The sequence below is a fragment of the Pan troglodytes genome, chromosome 21 (genome assembly GCF_028858775.2).
Source record: "Pan troglodytes isolate AG18354 chromosome 21, NHGRI_mPanTro3-v2.0_pri, whole genome shotgun sequence".
NCBI classification, from domain to species: Eukaryota; Metazoa; Chordata; class Mammalia; order Primates; family Hominidae; genus Pan; species Pan troglodytes.
This window is the reverse complement of record NC_072419.2, coordinates 43380407-43405874: the sequence shown is the minus strand read 5'-3', so window position 1 is coordinate 43405874 and position 25468 is coordinate 43380407. Positions and strand designations below refer to the sequence as shown.

Below are 25468 nucleotides of genomic sequence, written 5' to 3'. Positions count from 1 at the left end.
GTGACCATTAAATTCAAAATAAATATAAGCCATGTCCATGGTACCTAACACACACGATCCACTTGAGAAACATGACTATATTATTGTTATCGTATTTTGTTCTATTTGTACTTACTCCAGCCACACTCTGCCACCAACTCATCCATTCATTCCCTCGTTAAGTGCCTGACAGTTCCAGGAACTGTCTTGGGAATTTGGGCTACAAAGACAAAGAAGACAAAATCCCTATTTATGCAGCCAAGCAAGGTATAATAAAATGTCACAGGAACTGTGACAAGTTTAAATAGGCATATGGGGGGCAGAGAGCAGAGAGTGAGTGGTCAGTTCCATGTCAAAGGATCCAGAAGGGCATTGCAAAGGAGCTGATGCGCTCAAGCAGGTACTTCTTGGTGTTTTAGTTTTCTCATCTGTAAAATGTCTCCTTCAGTTTCTCTAAAGCTTTAAAATTCTGATGCTGAAATTTCTTACATACTCCAGGAATATGAGTAGTTCTTTCTCATATCACAGATCTATAAGGCTGATTAGACTGATAGCTTTATAATTGAAGGCTAACCAGCTAACAGTTTTAAGTAATGGACAGTTACCAAGGATCTTCTATATCCAAACACACTGTGGTGCTTTGATAAAGGTTACGCATTTCCTGGAAACCTTAATCCTTGCCCTTGAAGGGTTTAGGATCCATCTGTAAGTAGCCATATTTCAAAAAGTAAATAGGTTGAGAACTATTCCAAATAATACATTAAGAAGAACAGGATGATATAATACAGGTTTAACAACAAAAAGCGGCGGCTCATGTGTGTAATTCCAGCACTCTGGGAGGCCGAGGTGGGCGAATCACTTGCGGTCAGGAGATTGAGATCAGCCTGGCCAACATGGTGAAACCCCGTCTCTACTGAAAATGCAAAAAATAGCCGGGCATGGTGGCAGGCGCCTGTAATCTCAGCTTCTCCTGAGGCAGGAGAATCACTTGAACCTGGGAGGTGGAGGTTGCAGTGAGCTGAGATGACACAACTGCACTCCAGCCTGGGCAACAGAGTGAGACTCTGTCTCAAAAAAGAAACAAACAAACAAGCAAATAAAAAAACAGTTTGAGACCAGTTTAGGCAATGTGGTAAAACTCAATCTCTTAAAAAAAAAAAAAAAATTAGCCAGATGTGGTGGTGCATGCCTGTAGTCCCAGCTACTCGGGAGGCTGAGGTGGGAGGATCAGCTGAGTCCAGGAGACAGAGATTGCAGTGAGCCGAGATCAAGCCACTCTATTCCAGCCTGGGTGACAGAGTGACACCCCATCTCAAAAAAAAAAAAAAAAAAAAACAGAAAACAAATGCAGCTTTCTACTTGGCTGTACTCCTTGGGAAAGGGGATGTAGGCAACTGCGGGATCATAGGACCCAGCCAGAGTGGCATGTTTCTAGAGCTCTAGTTTCACCAAACTTGGCAACAATGGGTTGCCACATGGTTCAACCAGCCAGTCCATAAAATCCACAAATGCAGGTCTCAACAGCAACAATGTACTGAATTACACACTGAATCTGCATTTGCATCTGTCACCCAGTAATAAAATGCCCACATCAGATGTCAACCAAAGTATAGGCTGGCGAGGGATTCAGCCTAGAAGAGTTAAAGGTAGCTAGTATCCATGAGAAAATTGCATGGATCACTGCAGCATTGTGTAAGTCTGCAAAGTCCCCACAGGCCCACACATGGGGGCTGAAAAAGCACAGCTCCCAGCAACCAAAGGGAGAGGTGCCCAAGAGAAGCAGTTCTGCTGAGGAACCGACAAGGAGGAAGAAGCCAGGGTCATTATAGAGAAAGAAAACTTTAAGGCATTTACCAGTGCTTGTGACCCAAACCAGTGCATGGCTCCAAGTATCCAAATTAAAAAAGCCAAGGAAGCCAACAACAGAAAGTGGAAAGAAGGGGGAAAAAAAATGTTATGGCACTTCACCAAATATATCTTTTTTTTTTTTTTTTTTCTGAGACGGAGTCTTATTCTGTCACGCAGGCTGGAGTGCAGTGGCACAATCTCAGGTTACTGCAACCTCTGCATCCCGGGTTCAAGCGATTCTCCTGCCTCAGCCTCCCAAGTAGCTGGGATTACAGGCACCTGCCACTGTACCCAGCTAATTTTGTGCGGTTTTATTAGAGACAGGGTTTCACAGTAGAGACCAGCCCAGGCTGGTCTTGAACTCCTGACCTCAGGTGATCTGCCTGCCTCAGCCTATCAAAGTGCTGGGATGACAGGCATGAGTTCACCAACAATTTCTCAAAATAAGCACATGAAAAGGTGCTGATCATTGTGATTAGGGAAAAGCAAACTAAAACAACAGTAAGCTTCAACTATACACCTACTAAAATGGCTAAAATAAAAAAGAAAGGCAATACCAAATATTGGCAAGGATATGGAGCCACTAAAATTCTCATACAGTGCTGCCAGGAATGTGAAAGGGCACAACCACTTTGGAAAACAATTTGGCAGTTTCTTAAAAAGTGAAACATGCACTTACCATATGACCCAGCAGTTTCACTCCTAGGTAAAACGAAGCATATGTCCACACAAAGATGCATGCACAAATGTTTACAGCAGCTCTATACGTAAAAGCCAAACCCTAGAAGAAGCCCAAGTGTTCATTAGCAGGTGAACAGATAAACAAATTGTGGTATTGTATATCCACATGATGGAATACTACTTGAGAATGAAAAGGAACTATTGAAATATGCTACAACTTGGAACAATCTCAAAATAGTTATGCTGAGTGAAAGAAGCCAGATAAAAAAGAGGATATCATGTGTGATTCTATTTACATGAAATTCGAGAAAATGCCAACGAATCTATAGTGACAGCAGAGCAATGGTAACCTAGAGGCAGAGGTTGAGTAAGGAGGAGAAGGAGCGAGGAATCACAAAGTAGCACAAAGAAACTTTTGGGAGTGATAGAAATGTTCATTCTCTTGAGGATGGTGATGGTTTCATGGATATATGCATATATCAAAAATCATCAAACTGTATGCTTTAAATATGTACAGTTTATTGTATATTGTAAAAAATGTACAACATATACAATATATAATATAATATAAAAATATACAATATATAATGTTGAGAACTTTAATGAAAAAGAAAAGAGGCTGGGTGTGGTAGCACCTGCCTGTAGTCCCAGCCACTGTGGAGGCTGAGGCAGGAGGAACACTTGAGCCCAGAAGTTGGAGGCTGTAGTGAGCTATGATTGTGCTTACGAATAGCTACTGCACTCCAGCCTCAGGAACATAGTGAGACCCCCATCTTTAAAGAAAGAGAGAGAGAGGGAGAGGGAGACAGAGAGAGGAAGAGAAGGAGGAGGGAGGGAGGGGAGGGAAGGGAAAGGGAGAAAGAGGAGTGAGGGAAGGAAGGAAGGAAGGGAGGGAGGGAGCGAGGGAGGGAGGGGAAGGGGAAGAGGAGAAGGGAAGGAGGGAGAGAGGAGGGAGGCAGGGAAGGAAGGAAGGAGAAAGGAAGGAAGGAGAGAAAGAAAAAAAGGAAAGAAAAGAAGAAGGAAGGAGAGAAAGAAAAAAGAAAGGAAAGAAAAAGGAAGGAGAGAAAGAAAGAGAAAGAAAAAGAAAGGAAAGACAAAGGAAAGAAGAACAAAAGAAAGAAAAAAGAAGAGAAAAAAGAAAGAAAAAGAGGAAGGAAGGAAAGGGAAGGGAGGCAGGCTGTGGCAACTGGGATATAGAATAAAGTGACAGCAGGATTAGGGTGAAATTAATCCAGGTGGATCTGACCTAATCTTTGAAAGATATGATGGATAGGATTGAGAGAAGAGAGAAAGGACCACTGGGCAGGGACTTCAGATGGTAAGCTGAAGAATGCTACCTGGCTATGCCAAGGCTAGGGTTCTGCATTCTGCAAGATGGCAGAGTGGCCAGGAGATGGTTTTTAGTGACTCAACAACAGACATGAGCACCAAGACCTACTGTAATAAAATTTTAATGTAACCAGATTTGCCTCTTAATTCTCCTCTGCCACCATGGGACTCCATTGGAATTCTATATCTGAGGTCCTCCACAAAACCCTCCCCACCTTGGACAAATCACTTAGCTTATCTGAACATCAGTAGCTCTACCAGTAAAATAAAGATATTCACATCTGCTCGGCTTTTGTTAAGACCTTTGAGACAGGCTGGGCACAGTGGCTCATGCCTGTAATCCCAGCATTTTGGGAGGCTGAGGTGGGCAGATCACCTGATGTCAGGAGTTTGAGACCAGCCTTGCCAACATGGTGAAACCCCATCTCTACTAAAAATACAAAAATTAGCCAGGCATGGTGATAGGCGCCTGTAGTCCCAGCTACTCCGGAGGCTGAGGCAGGAGAATCGCTTGAACTTGGGAGGCAGAGGTTGCAGTGAGCCAAGATCACACCACTGCACTCCAGCCTGGGCGACAGAGCCAGACTCTGTCTCACAAAAAAAAAAAAAAAAAAAGACCTTTGAGACAAAACGTCTAATTTTGTTTGGATTAGTTAGGATTCTTCAGGCAAGAAACAAAAATCACCTCTGGCTCACGTAAGTTACCAAAAAAAAAAAAAAAAAAAAAAGGATGCTGGGATATCTCTCTTAGACTCTAAGGATGAGGTTTAAACAAGCCTCCAGAAAAGTAAGTTTCAGGACAGCTCCAGAGGTCTCAGAGGCAGGGGCTTCGCTACCATCACCATGACTCAACCCTCTAGCAACTCCCGCTTTGTGCCTGTCACTGTAAGATTCCAAATTCTGCAAGAGAAAATCTGATTGGCCCAAACTAGTCTGTTCCCCACCCCTGCATCAATCAGGTTTGCCTGGGGACAAGATCATATAGTAATGATATGACTTCTGGGTGTCCCACCCTGCGTTTCGGAGGCGTTCCCAGGGAGAAAGGGTGATTGCTGTGATCTGGGCAGTCACGCAGGAAGTTCCTGCTACACACATACTCTACTAACAAAAAATACCCTCTCACTTTTGAATTCCCTGTAGAGGCCAGCATAACTGTGAACAAATAATAAACCTTCAATACCCAACTGATTAAAAAAAGAAAAGATGATTCTGGCAGAAGTGGATCAAGTCAGTTGAAGTCAGAGGGGATTGCAAGCCTGGGGCTTCAGCTAAGAGACGCTGCTTTCATCCATATGAAGGCGTATGGCTCCAGGAATGGAGAGTCACAGAAACCGTGCAGAGCAGGGGGTGGCTGATGCTATAACTGATGGGAGGTAGGGCTTGAACAAAAGAAAAAAATCGTGAATCACCTTTTTAATGAGCCCTGGGAAAGGGAACAATTGACAGCTATTAAAGGATAGGAAGCTGTGTTCTTCGCACGGGGACCACAGTGAACTGACTTTAATGCCAAAATTCTGGGGATGTTAGTGGTGTGCCCTGGAGATAACCAGATGCAGATGAGTAGAGCCCTGGGAGAGCTGTCAGGGCTAAAGATAGAGTCTGAGGCTTTGTCCCTTCTGGACTATAAAGCCACAAGAATAAATGCGCTCCTTGAGAAAATAAGGAAGAAAGCAGCAGCCCACCAGCAAGATCGGAGTCAGACCAAAGCTGGAAAGTAAGAAGAGAGAAACTCAGAAAGGGGCAAGAAAGTGAACCTTGTAGTGTTTATTGAGCACTTACTGCATCCTAAGTTTTTTCGTTGTTTTTGAGACGGAGTTTTGCTCTTGTTGCCCAGGCTGGAGTGCAATGACACCATCTCGGCTCACTGCAACCTCCGCCTCCCGAGTTCAAGCGATTCTCCTGCCTCACCCTCCCAAGTAGCTAGGATTACAGGTGCCCACCATCATGCCTGGCTAATTTTTGTATTTTTAGTAGAGATGGGGTTTCACCATGTTGGCCAGGCTGGTCTCAAACTCCTGACCTCAGGTGATCTGCCCGCCTCAGCCTCCCAAAGTGCTGGGATTACAGGCGTGAGCCACTGCGCCCAGCCTGCATCCTAAGTTCCTAGTGAGATCTTCTTGGTTGCAGGTAAGAGAAATCCTCTAGAAGCAGCTGAAACACAAAAGGTGAGATTTGTTCTAAGGATCACTGAGTGCTTCCCAGAACCCCTTGACAGGAGGAGCAGCCTGACCCAGGAAGGGAATGAATCTAGAAAATAAAAACCTTCCACATACTCAAGGAGAACTTTCCATCTCTTATTTTTGCTCCTTTGTATGAATTTCCATTTCTCCTCTCTCTCTCTTTCCCCCCACCCCGTCTCCCTCTCCCCCATCTTCTCTCCCCAAAATTGGCCCTCTCAGTTGCCTCATCCATAGGGACCAGTGCTTCCAAATTTTAAATTTTTTCCTTTAGAAGACCATCCAGACTGAGATTGAAGCTCTGTGTCCCAATTCCAGATTCCAGAGAGAATCTAATAGACCTTGGTGTCTACTCTGGGACAGATGAGCTGTAGCCAGTGGGACAGAATGACCTAGCAGACACAGAGCTTTGAGGTACCCATTTCTGTGGGTTGGGGACAGTTCCCAGAGGGGCCTGGTGGACAGTCCAGCAAGGCTTCTGCTACAGTCTTTTTTTTTTGTGGGGGGGACAGAGTTTCACTCTTTCACCCAGGCTGGGGTGCAGTGGTGCAACCTTGGCTCACTGGAACCTCCACCTCCCGGGTTCTAGCGATTCTCCTACCTCAGTTTCCTGAGTAGCTGGGATTATAGGCGCCGGCTTTCGAACTCCTGACCTGAGGTGATCCACCCGCCTCAGCCTCCCAAAGTGCTAGGATTACAGGCGTGAGCCACTGCGTCCAGCCAGCTACAGTCATTTACATTAGCTCATTTTCTCCATATAGATAAGGCAACTCAGGCACAGGGAGTTAAATGACACATTCAGGCTCACACAGTGAGTGAGTGGCAGAGCCAGTGCGCAGCCCAGGGACTGTCCCACTCCAGAGCCCCTGCTTATCACTCCACAGGTTTTTCCAGCACAGCAATGCACTTTCCCTCTGCCAGTTTGTAATTTGGAAAGTTATTCTTTTTCCGGGACAAGTAACTCAGAATAATATTAGATGTGATCATAGAGAGATGGCTGGTTTAGTGGAGAGAGGAGTTAGAATGCCTAAACTAGAAATAATCACTGGTGATAAAAAGAGTGAATAACAGACACTAACAATTACACAGGGCTGCTGGGTGTCATGAATTTGCTCAGTGAGTACTCACAGCCGCCCCATGAAGGTAAGTATTCCTGTTTTCTGGTTTTACAGATGAGGAACTGAGGCACAAGGAGGTTAAATAATTTGTGTCAGCTCAAACACCTGGTAAGAGGCAGAGCCAGGGTCTGGGGTCTGGCTCAAGAGAATAAACCCCTATCCCTGTCACTGTCCTGCTGCCAGGCATCTGGGGCCTAAGAGCAGGGCTGGCTGAAGGACCTTTTGTGGTTCTTGCTGGCCACCCAGTCTCTGATCGTCACTGGCCTAATGAATGGGTACTTTCTCAACTCTCAAGTTCTTTCCCTCTCATTGCAGGTACTGGTACAAGAGGAACGCCCGCATTCTCTGTCCAGTTCCGTGCGCCAGGAGGTCTTTGTCACCATCGCTGATCTCAGGTGATGCCCACACGCCCCTTACACGGGCATCCTGGTTCCTCTCAGGGCCAATGCCAGGTCCAACTTACATGACCCTTTTTTTTGTTTGTTTGTTTCAAAAAAAAAAAAAATTTCAATGGAGTCCATTTCAATGGAGTCTCGCTCTGTCCCCCAGGCTGGAGTGCAGTGGCACAATCTTGACTCGCTGCAACCTCTGCCTCCTGGGTTCAAGCAATTCTCCTGCCTCACTCAGCCTCCCGAGTAGCTGGGATTACAGGCGTGCACTACCATGCCTGGCTAATTTTTGTATTTTTAGTAGAGACGGGGTTTCGCCATGTTGGCCAGGCTCGTCTCAAATTCCTGACCTCAAGTGATCCACCCACCTCACCCTCCGAAAGTGCTGGGATTACAGGCGTGAGCCACTGCGCCTGGCCATGATCCATATTTTTAACTTTTGAAAACTGTTTATGTAGAAAAGAGGAAGCCAAATCCGTGTTTTTGAGTAAGCACTTTGATTTCATTTATGCTACTATCCATATCTGAAAGACTTTATTGGAATCTCTTTGGAGTTCAGTTTTGTCCAAAGTATATTTGGCAGGAAGTTACTCCCAGATATGTCTCATGACATTAGAGTTCCAGCTTCTAAGAAATTTGGAAGGGCTGCCTATTGTTTACCTCTCAGAGATTTATATTGTAGTGATTAAGCTGATCAAAGACCCTGAGAAGTCTTGTGGTTAAAAAGTTTTTTAACTAGATTCAACCCATGATTCCCCAAATGAACATTCAGCAGAATATGCTTTGGAAAATTGTGGCTTACTACGTTAGACTGTAGCAGGCTTCCCTCTGTGGCTGAACTGAAGGGAAGCCTGAAAGGATATTGCTCCAGTAACTTCTTGGGGGAAAACTCTTCCTCTAACCTTTTGTGAGATTTATCTGAACAGACTGACAAGCTATGCCATTTATTTCTCGCATCAGAACAGTACACTAGCCTGTCTACCCTTTCCTTTTTAGTTGATCTCTGCTTATCAGTATCAAATCAAACCGTCTTCCCAGCTTGCTGTTCCCAAACTGTCTTTTCTTAGTTACCAAGATGTCCATTTGCTGTTGGGCTCTGAAGATCGAGCTGAGTTGTTCAGTCTTACCATCAAGAGTATAATCACTCTGCCCTCTGTAAGGACCCTTACCCACATACAGGAAATCATGCCCAATGGGACCTGCAACACAGAGGTAACTCATGCTTTGCTTTAGTAACTTTCCATCCACAGGGTCAGCTGATCTTGGCCTTTGGAGAGTGCATTTGATTTTTTGAAACTAGCCAAAAACCATAAGCCAAGTCTGGTAAATAAAATAGGTGGTTAAATTAGAAGATAGCTTCTTTAAACCCTTCATTTTGTCTTCTTTCCTTTTCCCTTTATTCTTTCCTTCCTTTTGGCTTTAAAATAAGGTGGGAGCACTCGCTTGTGTGCTTAACGTTTATTTAAGCACACAATGTGCCGTATGTCATCATATGCGAAAAATGATCATAGGCAGTAGGAATACAGCAGTCCAGTCCCACTCACAGAACTTACATTCTAGTGCAGAGAGACAAACTGTTGATACATGCATATAATATGTCAGCTGATAATAAGTGTTATGAAAATGTAAAGCAGGGAAAGAGCAGGATAAAGGGCCCTGTGGTTGGGAGGCACATGGGTGGTCAGGCAAAGCCTTCATGATGGGATGATAATTGAAAGAAAAGAGGTGTGGGTATGTCTGGAGAGAAAGCTTTCAAGCAGAGGGAAGGGTACGTGCAGGCCTTGATCTCTTCTTCAGTGGCGAGTAAACTGGTTGGTAAAGCAGTTACCCAAGAGGACTTTATTCCCCTCTGTTTGAAGATATCAGAAAGAGTCACAAGCCAACTTTAAAGAATCTTGATGACCCTTAAGCAGTTCCCCAGATGTAGTAAGACTCAGTCAGCTGTGATCCCTCTAGTGCCGAGGCGTCTGTTTGAAATGAAGATGTATTCCTTTTTACCTCATGCCACAAACAAGCTACTAGTACCTTTACACTGGTACTGCAACTTTGAGTAAAGTCTTAGGGTCACATGAAGAGCCTCCAAAGTGTCCCATGCTAGGGGAACTTCATGTGGGGCCAGGGAGTGTTGCTGATCCTGTGCCTTTTCAGTGTCTTTACAGGCAGACGTTTCAGGCATTCTCTGAGATGCTCCAGAGTTTGGTGGTAAAAGACCCACATTTGGAAAATCTTGACACCATTATTAAGGTAAACAAGATATCAAGGGAGAGTGGGAAATGATTCCTATTAACTGGTGAAAGTGGGAGATGAAAATGTGGAAGGATTCAGTGGTAAGAGGCAACATAGTAAAGAGTATCAGCTATCAACTTTGGGTCAGAGACTTGGGTTCAAATGCTGACTCTGCCATTCATTGGTTACACGTCCTCCCACTAGAAATTCTGCAAGGAATTTGCTCTCTCAGTGTTGCATTTCCTCACATTTACATGGAGATAATAATTACTGTGAATATTAAATAAGTGGCCTTCAATAAATTATTTGTTTATTTATTTTCAGAGACAGGGTCTTAATCTGTGGCCTAGGCTGGAGTGAAGTGGCACCATTATAGCTCCCTGCAGCCTTGAATTCTTGGCCTCAAGTTATCCTCCCGCCTCAGCCTCCCAAAGTGCTGGGATTATAGGCATGCGCTACTGCACCCTGTCACAATAAATTGTTTAAATAGTTGCTTAATTATTCCTTAAATTATTCCTGGGGGCAGGGCGCAGTGTTTCATGCCTGTAATCCCAGCACAGGCCAAGGCAGGTGGATTATTTGAGGCCAGGAGTTCGAGACCAGCCTCACCAACATGGCGAAACCCTGACTCTACTAAAAAATAAATAAATAAATGCAAAAATTAGCCAGGTATGGTGGTGCACACCTGTAATCCCAGCTACTCAGGAAGCTGAGGCTTGAGAATCACTTGAACCCAGGAGGAGGAGGTTGCAGTGAGCAGAGATCGCACCACTGCACTCCAGCCTGTGTGACAGAGAAAGACTCTGTTTCAAAAAAAAAAAAAAAAATTATTCCTCACTAGTATAGAAGGGTTTTATTCAGTGATGAGGGAAGGGTCAGCCTCAAGAGTTAGTAAGGCCAGGCACGGTGGCTCATGCCTGTAATCCCAGCACTTTGGGAGGCCAAGGCAGGCGAATCAATCATTTGAGGTCAGGAGTTCAAGACCAGCCTGTCCCTACTAAAAATGCAAAATTAGCCAGGCATGGTGGCACATGCCTGTAGTCCCAGCTACTCGGGAGGCTGAGGCAGGACAATTGCTTGAACCCAGGGGGCAGAGGTTGCAGTGAGCCAAGATTGCACCACTGTACTCCAGCCTAGGCGATAGAGCGAGACGTCTTCTCAAAAACAAAACAAAACAAAAAAAGAGTTAGTAAATAAGCAGCTTCCTACCAGATGGTACCCAAAGGTTATAATGACCAACTGCTCTGACCTGCACCTGTTCCTGTATATGCTGTTCCATCACTAGAGATTGATTCATTGGAATTCATTCACTGCATTCGGGTATCTTGCTCTCCTACCCTTTTTTTATTGTTGTTATTTTATTTTTATTTTTCTTACCCTTTTTTTAAGATGCAAATATCCCAGAAAGGGATAAGGCTTTAAGCTATTATTAATCATTTGCACCCAAATGATGCATTTATTGTTGTCCTAACTGACAAGCAAGGCACAAAAACCTAGGCAGTCGAGTGGTTTGGCTGCTACAGGGGCTCATTTTCTAGCTTATTTTCTTAAATGGTCTGATGGGCATTTATTCTCATCCTAACTGACCTTAATACTACTTCTCATTCCTCTTCTATTTGTACATTAGCATACCAGCCAGATTGGGTTTCTCCTCTTTATGCAGTTGTACTTTGTACTTTCCTGCCTTGGCAGCTTAATTCAAGCCTTTCTTTTTTTCTGTTTTTTGAGACCGGATCTCGCTCTGTCACTTAGGCTGGAGTACAGTGGCGCGATTTCAGCTCACTGCAGTTTCCACCTCCTGGGCTCAAGCAGTCGTCCCACCTCAGCCTCCCGAGCAGCTGAGACTACAGGCACACGCCACCATGCCCAGCTAATTTTTGTATTTTTTTGTAAAGATGGGGTTTCACCATGTTGCCCAGGCTGGTCTCCAACTCCTGGGCTCAAGCAGTCTGTATAATCCCTCCCGCAGTGCTGGGATTACAAGCATGAGCAGCCACACCTGGCTGTCCTCAGAGTTAAACTTTAAAATTAGTAGCATGTTGTTAACTTTATTTCTTTCCAAAGCAGATTTGAAAGGGCTAAAAACATTCAGAAGTACAGAATAATTAATTGAAGAATTGGGCTGAAGAGAAAATAAGTCTAGAAAATAAGGTCTGGCCAGGCACAGTGACTCACGCCTGTAATCCCAGCACTTTGGGAGGCCAAGGCGGGCAGATCACCTGAGGTCAGGAGTTCGAGATCAGCCTGGCCAACATGGTGAAACCCCGTCTCTACAAAAATACAGAAATTAGCTGGGCGTGGTGGCAAGTGCCTGTAGTCCCAGCTACTCGAGAGGCTGAGGCAAGAGAATCACTTGAATTCAGGAGGCAGAGGTTGCAGTGAGCCAAGATCACACCATTGCACTCCAGCCTGGGCAACAGAACAAGACTCCATCTCAAAAAAAAAAGAAAAGAAGCTCCTAAGCTCCTATATAACAACCAAACCACCCACCACCCATGTCTTTGTGCCTTGCTTGTCATTCTACCACTTTTATTTCCAACCTGAGCTATAATAGCATTTAGCAAAGTATTTTGAGATCTGGTAGCAACATGGAACTTGTCACTCCACATTTCTTTCTAAACACAATAAGGATGGTATCCCAAATCTTCCTGATAAACCATTTAGCCTCCCTTTATTTCTCACAGCACTTGGACCCCTGGTTACAGTCAGTCAAAGACCATGAGCGGGAACGGGCCACGGCCAGCATGGCTCAAATTCTGAAGTGCCTATCCAAACATCTCAACTTGAAGGTGAGCGGCCCTTCAGTTGCAGAGGAGGAAAGATCCAAAGCCATTCCCTCACTGCCAATTTCCCCTCCTCTTTATAACTCCCCAGGCTGGTTCTGTGTCCCCTTCGTGCTCATGTACTATCATAGCACTTAGCATTGTCTTCTTATCTGCTCTTCTCCTGAGCAGCTTGGGGCCAGTTGCTGTGTTGATTAATCTTTGCGTCTCCATTGCTTAACACAACAGCTGGAACATAATGATATAGTAACTATAACCTGAAAATACCTGAGGCCCATGGTGGCCTAGTCTCTGTATAGTATTATATTTGAGTACAGCAGGCAAATTTAAATAAATCAACTTCAATATCTCCCAGCAACTCAAAGAGAGTGGTACCGTGGCACCTCTTCAGATCCTCACATTTCTCTTTCTCTCTCTCACTTCTCAGTTCTGAATCATCTCCCCTATGGCATCTCATTATTATTATGATCATTATTCAAGGCAGGGTCTTGATCCATCACTCAGGCTGGAGTGCAGTGGGGCCATCATAGCTCACTGCAGCCTTGAACTCCTGGCCTCAGGCAATCTTCCTGCCTCAGCCTTCCAAGTAGCTGGGACTACAGTCACACGCCACCACGCCTGGCTAATTTTTTAAATTTTCTGTAGGCCAGACAGTGGCTCACGCCTATAATCCCAGCACTTTGGGAGGCCAAGGCAGGCGGATCACGAGGTCAGGAGATTGAGATCATCCTGGCTAACGTGGTGAAACCCCGTCTCTACTAAAAATACAAAAACAATTAGCCGGGCATGGTGGCAGGCGTCTGTAGTCCCAGCTACTCGGGAGGCTGAGGCAGGAGAATGGTGTGAACCCGGGAGGCGGAACTTGCAGTGAGCCGAGATCGCGCCGCTGCATTCCAGCCTCCGTCTCAAAAAATAAGACTCCGTCTCAAAAAAAAAATTTTTTTTTGTAGAGACGGGTCTCACTTTGTTGCCCAGGCTGGTCTTGAACTCCTGGCTTCAAGTAATCCTCCTGCCTCAGCCTCCCAAAGCACTGGAATTACAGGCATGAGCCACTGCACCCAGCCTTATCTCTTTTAAAAAAATCTTCTCCTTGAATTGCTTGAACCTGGGAGGCGGAGGTTGCAGTGAGCCAAGATCATGCCACTGCACTCCAGCCTGGGCAACAAAGAGCAAAACTCCATCTAAAAAAAAACAAAAAAACTCCTTTATTTTTGACTCACTCACTCACTTCTTGGTTGAGAATCCTCTCCATAACTCCTAACAAGAATTCCTCAAAACTTAGTTCCTCCTTCCTGGGTCTACTCCTTTTTCCACCTGATAATCTCTTTGCCCTTCCCTGAGCAGGTTTTCTAGCCATTGGAGCGTCTCCTGTCCCCATCCATCATTTCTCCAATAAGGCCTGGGAATTGGAAGAGAGATTGGTAGGGTGGGAATGCTAGGTCCTTCTACCAAAATTTTCCTCAGATAATTTGTTTTTCTTTTCTTTTCTTTCTTTTTTACTTTTCTTTTCCTGCCCAAAGCACAAGAGGGAAAATAATTTTTTTGTTCCTGATACAGATGTTCTAACAGTCATGCTTAAAAGGACTGCATTCCAGTCAGTCCTTTATTTCTCACATTGAAACGATATCCAAACTTATTAAAGTAAGTGCAGCCCCTCCAACTATGCTACTTCCTTTTTTCTCTTTAGTGAATAAAAGCAAGTAACTTCTGGCCATCACTGACTACCCTATTATTCTATACCAACAACGCATTGTTGTTCCTTCCACAGCCCTCGACCTCTAATTTTGGCGACAGATTAAAGAAGAGAGTTTCAGATGATTCCCTCCTGTACGTTAAACTCTCTCCAGGTCCTGGAGATCTTCCTTAGCGTATTTTTTTCCTACAGAGAGTTGCAAATATGGGGTCGGGAGCGGTGGCTCACACCTGTGATCCCAGCACTTTAGGAGGCCGAGGCAGGTGGATCACTTGAGCTCAGGAGTTCGAGACCAGCCTGGCCAACATGGTGAAACCCCGTCTCTATTAAAAATACAAAAATTAGCCAGGCGTGGTGGCGGGCACCTGTAATCCCAGCTATCCAGGAGGCTGAGGCAGGAGAATCACTTGAAGCTGGGAGACGGAGGCTGCAGGGAGCCGAGCCAAAATCACACCACTGCACTCCAGCCTGGGCTACAGAGCAAGACTCCATCTCAAAAAAAAAAAAAAAAAAAAAGAGAGAGTTGCAAAATATGAGAGTGGTTAACCTGGGTGCCACTGGGATCTGTGAATGTCCACAAGTTGTATGCAGAGTGTGCAGTATGTGGTGTGGTGCAGTCTTCTGGATTTTCCTTTTTTTTTTTTTTTTTTTTTTGAGCCAGGATCTCATTCTGTCACCCAGGCTGGAGTGCAGTGGCATGATCATAGCTCACTGCAGCCTTAACCTCCCAGGCCCAAGCAATCTTCCTGCCTCAGCCTCCCTAGTAGCTGGGACTACAGGCACACACCACCACGCCTGGCTAATTTTTATTTATTTATTTATTTATTTTGCTAGAGATGGGGTTTCACCATGTTGCCCTGGCTGGTCTCAAATTCCCAGGCTCAAGTGGTCCTCCTTCCTTAGCTTTCCAAAGTGCTGGGATTACAGACGTGAGCCACCACGCCCGTCCTCTTCTGGATTTTTCTGAGGAAGGTCCATAGTTTTTTTTTAAATCAATTTTATTGAGGTATAATTTGTATACAATGAATTTATCCAATTTAAGTATACAGTTCAATGAGTTTTGACAGATATATTTTATCTGGGTCTCTAACTTTTTTCATATTCTCAAAGAAATCTAAAGAATAAAGAATAAAAAAGGAAATGTTGAAGAAGCATTTAGTAATCAAACTAGGAGCATAATTCTTCAGTGGCCTTTTTTGTCTTGATAAAGTTTGGGGGTTCTTAATATTATGATTATAAAACTTAGGGCCGGGCGCGGTGGATCACGCCTGTAATCCCAGCACTTTGGGAGGCCGAGGTGGGTGGATCACGAGGTCAGGAGATGGAGACCATCCTGGCTAACACGGTGAAACCCCATCTCTAATAAAAACACAAAAAATTAGCCGGGCGTGGTGACAGGCGCCTGTAGTCCCAGCTACTCGGGATGCTGAGGCAGGAGAATGGCGTGAACCCGGGAGGCAGAGCTTTCAGTGAGCAGAGATCACGCAACTGCACTCCAGCCTGGGCGACAGAGCGAGACTCCATCTCAAAAAAAAAAAAAAACTTATTAACTGTTTGTCATTCAGTGACAGGTGCAGGCCACCACGCCTGGCTAATTTTTGTAGTTTTAGTAGAGACGGAGTTTCACCATGTTGGCCAGGCTGGTCTCGAATCCCTGGCCTCAAGTGATCTGCCTGCCTCGGCCTCCCAAAGTTCTGGGATTACAGGCAGAGCCACTGCGCCTGGCACCTTCCAAGTTCTTTTTTGTGCATGAGTGTGTTGGGGTGGGGGCTTCCACTTCCAATTTGTTCTCTACATATAGCCAGAGTCATCCTCTTCAGACCCATGTCATTCTTGCTTTTGTTTTGTTTCTTTGTTTTCTCCCCTGTGTTTTCTTTATTTTTCTTCATTTTCTTTTTTTACCCCATGTCACTTCTTTGATCCAGTGATTTCCAAACTGATCTTAGAATACGGGGTCATGTCTGATGTAGGTCTGTCTACCTCTCTACACCTAAGTCCCCTGACTTATCACACAGCAGCCACCTTTACCTTCCTTCTTCCCACATAAGGCTCATCTTGCCTCATGGCCTTTGCACTTGCTGCCTTCTCTGCTTGGAATGACCTTCCCTAGGTCTGCACAGAGCCAGCCCCTCCTGGTTCTTTAGCACTGTGTTCAGATGTCTCGACCTCAAAAGGGCCTCTGCTCACCACAGACAGACCTACGCTTGCTCTCTGTCTCATCACTCTCTCCTTCCTAGGGCTGTCTAGAATCAGAGGTTATCTGGCTTGATTCTTTCTTTACTGCTGTGTTATCTGTTTCCCACTAATAGAATGTAAATTCTACCAGTGATTATGCTTGTCTTTTTTTTTTTTTTTATGTGAGACAGGGTCTTGCTCTGTCACCCAAGTTGGAGTACAGTAGCACAATCACAGCTCACTGCAGCCTCAACCTCCTGGCCTTAAGCAATGCTCCTGCCTTAGCCTCCTGAGTAGCTGGGACTACAGGCATGTGCCACCATGCCTGGTTAATTTTTTTTGTTTTTTATACAGATGGGGGTCTCACTATATTGCCCAAGGTGGTCCAAACTCTTGGGCTCAAACAATCCTCCCACCTCTGCCTCCCAGAATGCTGGGATTACAGACATGAGCCACTGTGCCTTGCAATTATACTTGTCTTGTTCAGCACAGTAGCCTCAGTGCCTGCCTAGCACACAATCGGCCATGTGGTTGATGCTCAATTCAATATTGATTGAGTAAATGTGAGTCAACCCATGTCCCTTCTCTGCTCAAGACCCTCCGACGGCCAAAGTCCTCACAGTGTTCTACAGGTTGCGACACCTTCTGGCCCATTCTTCATCTACTTCCTATTTCTTTCCCTATCGTTAACATCGCTGCAGCCAACCTAACCTACTTATGGTTCCTCAGAAACACCAAACATACCTTCTCAGTCCTTGGCGCTTGCCATTCTCTCTGCCCAGAATACTCTTCTCCCAGGTATCAATCTCTCATTTCAATATTAGCGAGGCCTTCCCTGACCATCCTAAAATAATAATTCTTATCCTTTTCCCCTGAATTTTTGTTAATCATGACATTTATCATCATTTGATACATAATACATTTTACATATTTATTTTGTTTACTTTGTGTTTCCCCAACTAGATCATCACCTCCACAAGCAGGTATATTCTCTTTTGTTGACTGCTTATATCCCCAGTGCCAGTCATAGTTCCTGGCACATAACAGACACTGTATTTATTGGTTGATTGAATGAATGAAGGTTATATCAGTGAATTAAAGATGTTACATAGCTTTGCATGTTGCTACGTGTTTACTGTAAATAGGTTGTAAATGCTGTTCACAATATTTCTGTGTCTTATTTCTGTAGAGCCATGGAAGAAATTTCTTTCCATCTCAACCCTAGGAAAAGCTATGCTTCCTCCACGTGGCTAGTTGCTTCTTTTCTTATCTTAAGGACAGCGTGAATCATGTTATATGGATCATTGTGTGCACCTCTACATTAGCCATGAGAGAGTTCAGAGCCTTGCTCTGTGGCCTGCCTCAAGCAAATGATGATTATGCATTCTGCATGCCAACCAAATTCTTTTTTTTTTTTCTTTTGCATGCTGCCTTCAAGCATCTGTTTAACAAAGCACATCTTGCACCGCCCTTAATCCATTTAACCCTGAGTTGACACAGCACATGTTTCAGAGAGCACGGGGTTGGGGGTGAGGTTATAGATTAACAGCATCCCAAGGCAGAAGAATTTTTCTTAGTACAGAACAAAATGGAGTCTCCTATGTCTACTTCTTTCTACACAGACACAGTAACAATCTGATCTCTTTTTCTTTTCCCCACATTTCCCCCTTTTCTATTCAAGAAAACTGCCATCGTACTCGTGGCCGTTCTCAATGAGCTGTTGAGTACACCTCCCAGACGGGGTGGCGGCTGGGCAGAGGGACTTCTCACTTCCCAGATGTGGCAGCTGGGCAGAGGGGCCCCCCACCCCCCAGACGGGGCGGCTGCCAGGCGGGGGCGCCTGCCAGGCGGGGGCGCCCCCCACCTCCCGGACGGGGCGGCTGCTGGGCGGGGGCGCCCCCACCTCTCGGACGGGGCATCTGGGCAGAGGGGCTCCTCACTTCTTGGATGGGGCAGCCGGGCAGAGGCGCTCCTCAGTTCCCAGACGGGGTTGCGGCCGGGCAGAGGCGCTCCTCACCTCTCAGACAGGGTGGCGGCCGGGCAGAGGCTCTCCCCACATCCCAGACGATGGGCGGCCAGGCAGAGACGCTCCTCACTTCCTAGACGGGATGACGGCCAGGAAGAGGCACTCTCACTTCCCAGACTGGGCGGCTGGGCAGAGGGGCTCCTCACATCCCAGACGACGGGCAGCCAGGCAGAGACGCTTCTCACTTCCTAGACAGGGTGGCAGCCGGGCAGAGGCTGCAATCTCAGCACTTCGGGAGGCCAAGGCAGGTGGCTGGGAGGTGGGGGTTGTAGCGAGCCGAGATCACGCCACTGCACTCCAGCCTGGGCAACATTGAGCACTGAGTGAGTGAGACTCCGTCTGCAATCCCGGCACCTCAGGAGGCCGAGGCGGGCAGATCACTCAAGGTCAGGAGCTGAAGACCAGCCCGGCCAACATGGCGAAACCCTGTCTCCACCAAAAAACACAAAAACCAGTCAGGCGTGGCGGCGCGTGCCTGCAATCCCAGGCACTCAGCAGGCTGAGGCAGGAGAATCAGGCAGGAAGGTTGCAGTGAGCCGAGATCGCGGCAGTACAGTCCAGCCTTGGCAACAGAGGGAGACCGTGGAAAGTGGGAGACGGAGACGAGGGAGAGGGGGAGACCGTGGAAAGCAGGAGACGGAGATGACGGAGAGGGAGAGCACCAACCAAATTCTTAACTTCATTTATCTTTTCTACCTTAATGTTTTATTTTTATTATTTTTAATTTTTTTAATTTTTATTTATTTATTTATTTTGAAATGGAGTCTCATTCTGTTGCCCCGGCTGGAGTACAGTGGTGCAATCTCGGCTGACTGCAACCTCCGCCTACCAGGTTCAAGCAATTCTCCTGCCTCAGCCTCCCGAGTAGCTGGGATTACAGGCATGTGCCACCACGCCCAGCTAATTTTTTTGTGTTTTTAGTAGAGACGGGGTTTCACCATGTTGGCCAGGCTGGTCTTGAACTCCTGACCTCAAATGATATGTCCGCCTTGGCCTCCCAAAGTGCTGGGGTTATAGGCATGAACCACCACGCCCAGCCAATTTTTTAATTTATCCAGTTTTCTCCAGTATTTATTTAAAGTTATATTTCTTTTTCTGGTATGATTTTTCCAGCTACATTACATGGATTTTTTTCCATAATCAAGCAGGATATTAAAAAATGAATTTTATAAATAGAATTAAGTGCTATATCTCAACTTTGTGTTCAGCTTATTTTTATTTTTTATTTTATGTATGTATGTATTTATGTATTTATTTATTTATTTTGAGATGGAGTCTCACTCTCGTCACCCAGGCTGGAGTGCAGTGGCACGATCTCGGCTTACTACAACCTGCACCTCCCAGGTTCAAGCGATTCTCCTTCCTCAACCTCCTGAGTAGCTGGGATTACAGGTGCCCGCCACCACACCTGGCTGATTTTCATACTTTTAGTAGAGATGGGGTTTTGCCATGTTGGCCAGGCAGGCTGGTCTCGAATCCCTGACCTCAGGTGATCTGCCCACCTCAGCCTCCCAAAGTGCTGGGATTACTGGCATGAGCCACTGCACCTGGCCACATTCAGCTTTTTTACTTAGCAGAATAGCACATTATAAATTCCTTAGATACTTGATTTTTAATGGTTGTGTTCATAGACTGGCTGTAGGATAATTCCTTTTACTACTGTCATGCAATTATTTCCAAAGCGCGGTCCTTAGACCACCGCTGGGTCTATACCCCAAAGAAAGGAAATCAGTATATGGAAGCGATATCTGCACTCCCTTGTTTGTTGCGACACTCTTCACCATAGCCAAAGTTTGGAAGCAGCCTAAGTGTCCATCAACAGATGAATGGATAAAGAAAATGTGGTTCTTATACACAATGAAGTACTATTCAGCCATAAAAGGAATGAGATCCTGTCATTTGCAACAACATGGATGGAACTGGAGGTCATTATGCTAAGTGAAATGTGCCAGGCATAGAAAGATAAACATCACATGTTTTCACATATTGTGGGACCTGAAAATCAAAACAGTTTAACTCATGGAGATAAAGAGTGGAAGGATAGTTATCAGAGGCTGGGAAGGGTCGTGGCAGGATTGGGGAGAGGTGGGCATGGTTAATAGGTACCAAAAACATTGTTAGAATGAATAAGACCTAATATTTTATAGCACAACAGGGTGACTATTGTGCATTAGTAATTTTTAAATAATATTAAAATTTTAATACATTTTTATTTAGTAATATTAAATGTACGTTTATTGGCCAGCTGCAGTGGCTCAGGCCTGTAATTTGGGAAGCTGAGGTGGGTGGATCACTTGAGGTCAGGAGTTTGAGACCAGCCTGGCCAACACAGCGAAACCCCATCTCTACTAAAAATACAAAAATCAGCTGGGTGCGGTGGCTCACACCTGTAATTCCAGCTACTCGGGAGGCTGAGGCAGGAGAATCACTTGAACCGGGGAGGCAGAGGTTGCAGTGAGCTGAGATTGTGCCATTGCACTCCAGCCTGAGTGAAAAGGGCAAAACTCTGTTTCAAAAAAAAAAAATTATTAAAATAACTAAAAGAATATAATTGGACTGTTTATAACACAAAGGATAAATGCTTGAGGGGGTGGATACTCCATTTTACATGATGTGATTACTATGCATTGCATGCCTGTATCAAAACATCTGTATACCCCACAAATATATAGACCTACTATGTACTCCCAAAAATTAAAATTAAAAAATAAAAATAAAAACAGTGCTGGAATTAACATCTTTATGCACAAAGCTTTTTCGTTTTTCAGATTGTTTCCTTAGGTTAGCATTTCCCTATTTCTTAATAACACCATCTACTGGCTATACTGTGTCTACCTGTGTTAAATATGAACCCTACAGAGATCCACAGGCTGATTGTGACCCTTACACTTCTTGAGTTGAGAGTAGAATTGGGATTACTTCTCAACAACTCAAATCGAAGGCACTAAATGCACGTGTATTCTAATGACATTTTTCTTTTTCTTTCTCAAGCTTCCACTGCGATTCCAAAGACTTGGACACCTAGTGGCTCTGATGGCACTGCTCTGTGGGGACCCACAGGAAAAGGTGGCTGAGGAGGCTGCAGAGGGCATTCACTCCCTGCTGCATATCACCCTGAGGCTGAAGTGTAAGGCACTGCTGAAGGCTGCGAGGTCCTGAGTGAATTCTCCAGCACAACATAAGTACCTGCCCTCCTTACGCATTCAGTCCCCATGTTCTGGAAAGGCCTTTTACAGTAGTTCCTAAAGAGAAAGATACACGGTCCATAGGCAGAGATGAAGCAACACTGACTTAATAATTAGAATCCTAACACTAGATCAGACCCATCATTGCCATCCATCTGCATAGCCAGGGAGTGGCTAAACATGTGGCCCTGTGGACAAACTAGAGTGATTAGTTTGGTCAGAAGTAGGAGTGAGGCTGGGCGCAGTGGCTTACTCCTATGTTCATAGCATTTTGCCAGGCCAAGCCGGGAGGACTGCGTGGGCCCAGGAGTTCAAGGCCAGCCTGGGAAAACCCCTTCTCTACAGAAAATTTTAAAAATTAGCTGGCATGGTGGAGTATGCCTATAATCTCAACTACTCAGGAGACGAAGGTGGGAGAATCGCTTGAGCCCAGGAGGTTGAGGCTGCAGGAAAATTAATGTCCTTATGAAGGGAAATTACAGGGGCCATGAATAAGAATCAAATCTAGTTGCTGGGTTCAGGAAAGGTAATCCAGAGAATAAAGAGCAGTTTGCCACCTGAAGAGGTAAGAAGAGTATATTAGGCAGAAGGAATGGCTAAGGAAAGGAACCTGGGTAGGCATGAGCTTGAGGAGTTTGAAAAATAGAGAGAGGGCCAGTGTGGTCAAGGAATGAATCACTGACTTCCATGGTTAGAAGGGACTTTAGAGGATATCTAACCCAGCATTCCCCCAGTGTTTGAATCTCAGTCTACTCCATCCCTACCAAGTACAGTCTTGCACCATATAATGACATTTCAGTCAACAACTGATCATGTATGGGTCACGTAAGATTAGAATGGAGCTGAAATTTTTCTTTTTATTTTATTTTATTTTATTTTGAGATGGAGTCTCGCTCTGTCACCCAGGCTGGAGTGCAGTGGTGTGATCTCGGTTCACTGCAACCTCCACCTCCCAGGTTCAAGCAGTTCTCGTGCCTCAGCCTCCTGAGTAGCTGGGATTACAGGCAGCCGCCACCGCACCCAGCCAATTTTTGTATTTTTAGTAGAGATGGGGTTTCACCATCCCTACTAAATGTTACTTAATGTTGGCCAGGATGGTCCCGAATTCCTGATCTCAAGTGATCTGCCCACCTCAGCATCCCAAAGTGGTAGGATTACAGGCGTGAACCACCACGCCCAGCCTTATTTTTTTTTTTTTTTTTAAGGAAGTCTTGACTTGGCACAGTGGCTCACACCTGTAATCCCAGCACTTTGGGAGGCCGAGGCGGGTGGATCACGATGTCAGGAGATTGAGACCATCCTGGCCAACCTGGTGAAACCCCGTCTCTACTAAAAATACAAAAATTAGCTGAGCGTGGTGGCATGCCTGTAGTCCCAGCTACTTGGGGTGCTGAGGCAGGAGAATCGCTTGAACCTGGGAGGCGGAGGTTGCAGTGAGCCAAGATCACACCACGGTACTCCAGCCTGGTGACAGAGCAAGACTCCATCTCAAAAAGAAAAAAAAAAAAGAAAGAAAAAAGAATAAAAAGAAACGAAGTCTCACTATGTTGCCCAGGCTGGTCTCCAACTCCTGAACTCAAGCAGTCCTCCTACCTCAGCCTCCTAAAGTGCAGGGACTACAGGTGTCCACCACCGTACCCAGCTGAGCTGAAAGTTTTCTATCACCTAGTGACATTGTAGCCATCATAACATTACAGTACAATGCATTATTCATGTTTGTGGTGATACTGGTGTAAACAAATCTACTGCACTGCCAGTCATATAAAAGTATAGCACCTACAATTAGGTACAGTATATATCCTTGGTAATGATAATAAATAACTATGTTACTGGTTCATTTATTTACTATACATTTTATCATTAGTTTAGCATGACTCCTTCTACTTATTAAAAAAACAGTTAGCTGTGAAACATCCCCAGGCAGGCCCTTCAGGAGATATTCCTGAAGAAGGCATTGTTATCATAGGAGATGACAGTTCCATGCGTGTTATTGCCCTGAATACCTTCCAGTGGGGCAGGATGTGGAGATGGAAGACAGTGGTATTGATTATCCTGATCTTGTGTAGGCCTAGGCTAGTGTGTGTTTTTTGTCTTAGTTTTTAACAAAAACACTTTAGAATGTAAAAAAAAAAAAAAAAAATTAGGCCAGGAACAGTGGTTCATGCCTGTAATCCCAGCACTTTGGGAGGCCGAAGAGGGTCCATCACCTGAGGTCAGGAATTCAAGACCAGCCTGGCCAACAGGGCAAAACCCCATCTCTACTAAAAATACAAAAATTAGCCTGGCGTGATGGCGCGTGCCTATAGTCCCAGCTACCCAGGAGGCTGAGGCAGGAGAATCGCTTAAACGTGGGAGGTGGAGGTTGCAGTGAGCTGAGATCACGCCACTGCACTCCAGCCTGGGTGACAGAGTGACAGACTCTGTCTTAAAAAAAAAAAAAGTACACTCTATGTGATGTTCATGCAGTGACGCAATAGCCTAACAGTGCATTTCTCAAAACATATCCCTGTTGTTAAGCTACACACAACCGTAGTTCCTCTGCCTCAGTCTGCGCTTCACATGGATGAGGAAGCTCCATGCTTCCCAAAGCAACTGTCCTGTCATTGGGCACAGTATGAGCAATCTCTACCAGGTATACAGCCAAAGAAATATGTTGATTATTGATTCAGCAAATAGTTATGAAGCATTTATTGTTCTAGTGATGCATCAGTAAACAAGACAAACAAGATACCTTCCCCCAGGGAACTTATTTTCTAGTTGGAGAGAAAGTATCCTCAGCCAAGGGCTCAAAGATAAATTTTCCATCTACGAATTTCCAGCAAATATTAGGTCACAATAAAACATGAGAAAAACAAGACACTACAAGGAGCATTGGCATACTTGACACATGATGAAGAGTTCTGCTATCAGAATTATCATACACAGTATAGAGTTGGGCAATTTTTTCTGGGAACCTAAGCTTCATAGGGAGACCCCTCACAGTTCCTCACCAGTGGGGAAATAAGGTAGCATGCTTTGGTTGTACTCACAAATCACTCAAATGCTCTGGTCTTACAAAAAGCTCTTTGCTTTTGCTTTTTTTCTTCTTCTTCTTCTTTTTAAAGACAGGGTTGGCTGGGCATGGTGGCTCATGCCTGTAATCCCAGCACTTGGGGAGGCTGAGGTGGGTGGATCACCTGAGGTCAGGAGTTTGAGGCCAGTCTGAACCAAAATGGAGAAACCCCATCTCTACTAAAAATACAAAATTAGCTGGGCATGGTGGCGCATGCCTGTAATCCCAGCTACTTAGGAGGCTGAGGCAGGAGAATCACCTCCAGGAGGCAGAGGTTGTGGTGAGCTGAGATCGCACCATTGCACTCCAGCCTGGGTGATAAGAGTGAAACTCTGCTTCAAAAAAAAATTTAAAAAAGAAAAGACAGGTTCTTAACTCTGTCACCCAGGCTGGAGTGCAGTGGCGTGATCTCGGTTCACTGCAAGCTCCACGTCTTGGGTTCAAGTGATCCTCCCACCTCAGCCTCCCAAGTAGTTGGGACTACAGGAGTGCGCCACCATGCTTGGCTAATTTTTTTATTTTTCGGTATCGCCATGTTGGCCAGGGTTGTCTCGAAATCTTGACTTCAAGTGATCCATCTGCCTCGACCTCCTCTTTGTTTTTTCTTTTGGTTCTTTTTATGTATTGTTCTAGAAGGAAAGAGAAATAAATCAGCCTTCAGATGAACACACACTCCCTCCCCCAGGCATTTTTGTTCAAGTGAAAAAGAAGAGTGAGATCTTGGAATCCACTTTAAACTGAAGATCAACCAGACCTGTAAAATCAAGAAGAAGAAAAGAAGCCAGAAAGTATTAATATTTTATATTT

The 25468-nt window shown here is 45.1% G+C and overlaps 1 protein-coding gene across 21 annotated transcripts in view; it reads left to right on the top strand.

The window, feature by feature from the left end:
• The window catches only part of MROH8 (maestro heat like repeat family member 8), a 77820-nt gene that overhangs the window by 11970 nt on the left and 40382 nt on the right, over window positions 1–25468 (top strand). For 13 of the 21 annotated variants that reach the window (XR_010154213.1, XR_010154214.1, XR_010154212.1 and 10 more), the window contains exons 5-9: window positions 7448–7527; window positions 8589–8733; window positions 9670–9765; window positions 12432–12536; window positions 21416–21551. Coding sequence is in view for 10 of the 21 variants with exons in the window: in XM_054674755.2 (XP_054530730.1) it covers window positions 7448–7527; window positions 8589–8733; window positions 9670–9765; window positions 12432–12536; window positions 21416–21551 (562 nt within the window). In the remaining 11 variants the exon portion in view is untranslated. The remainder of the gene's footprint in view (window positions 1–7447; window positions 7528–8588; window positions 8734–9669; window positions 9766–12431; window positions 12537–21415; window positions 21552–25468) is intronic. The other 8 variants (XR_010154215.1, XR_010154216.1, XM_063802932.1 and 5 more) reach the window with 3 other exon arrangements.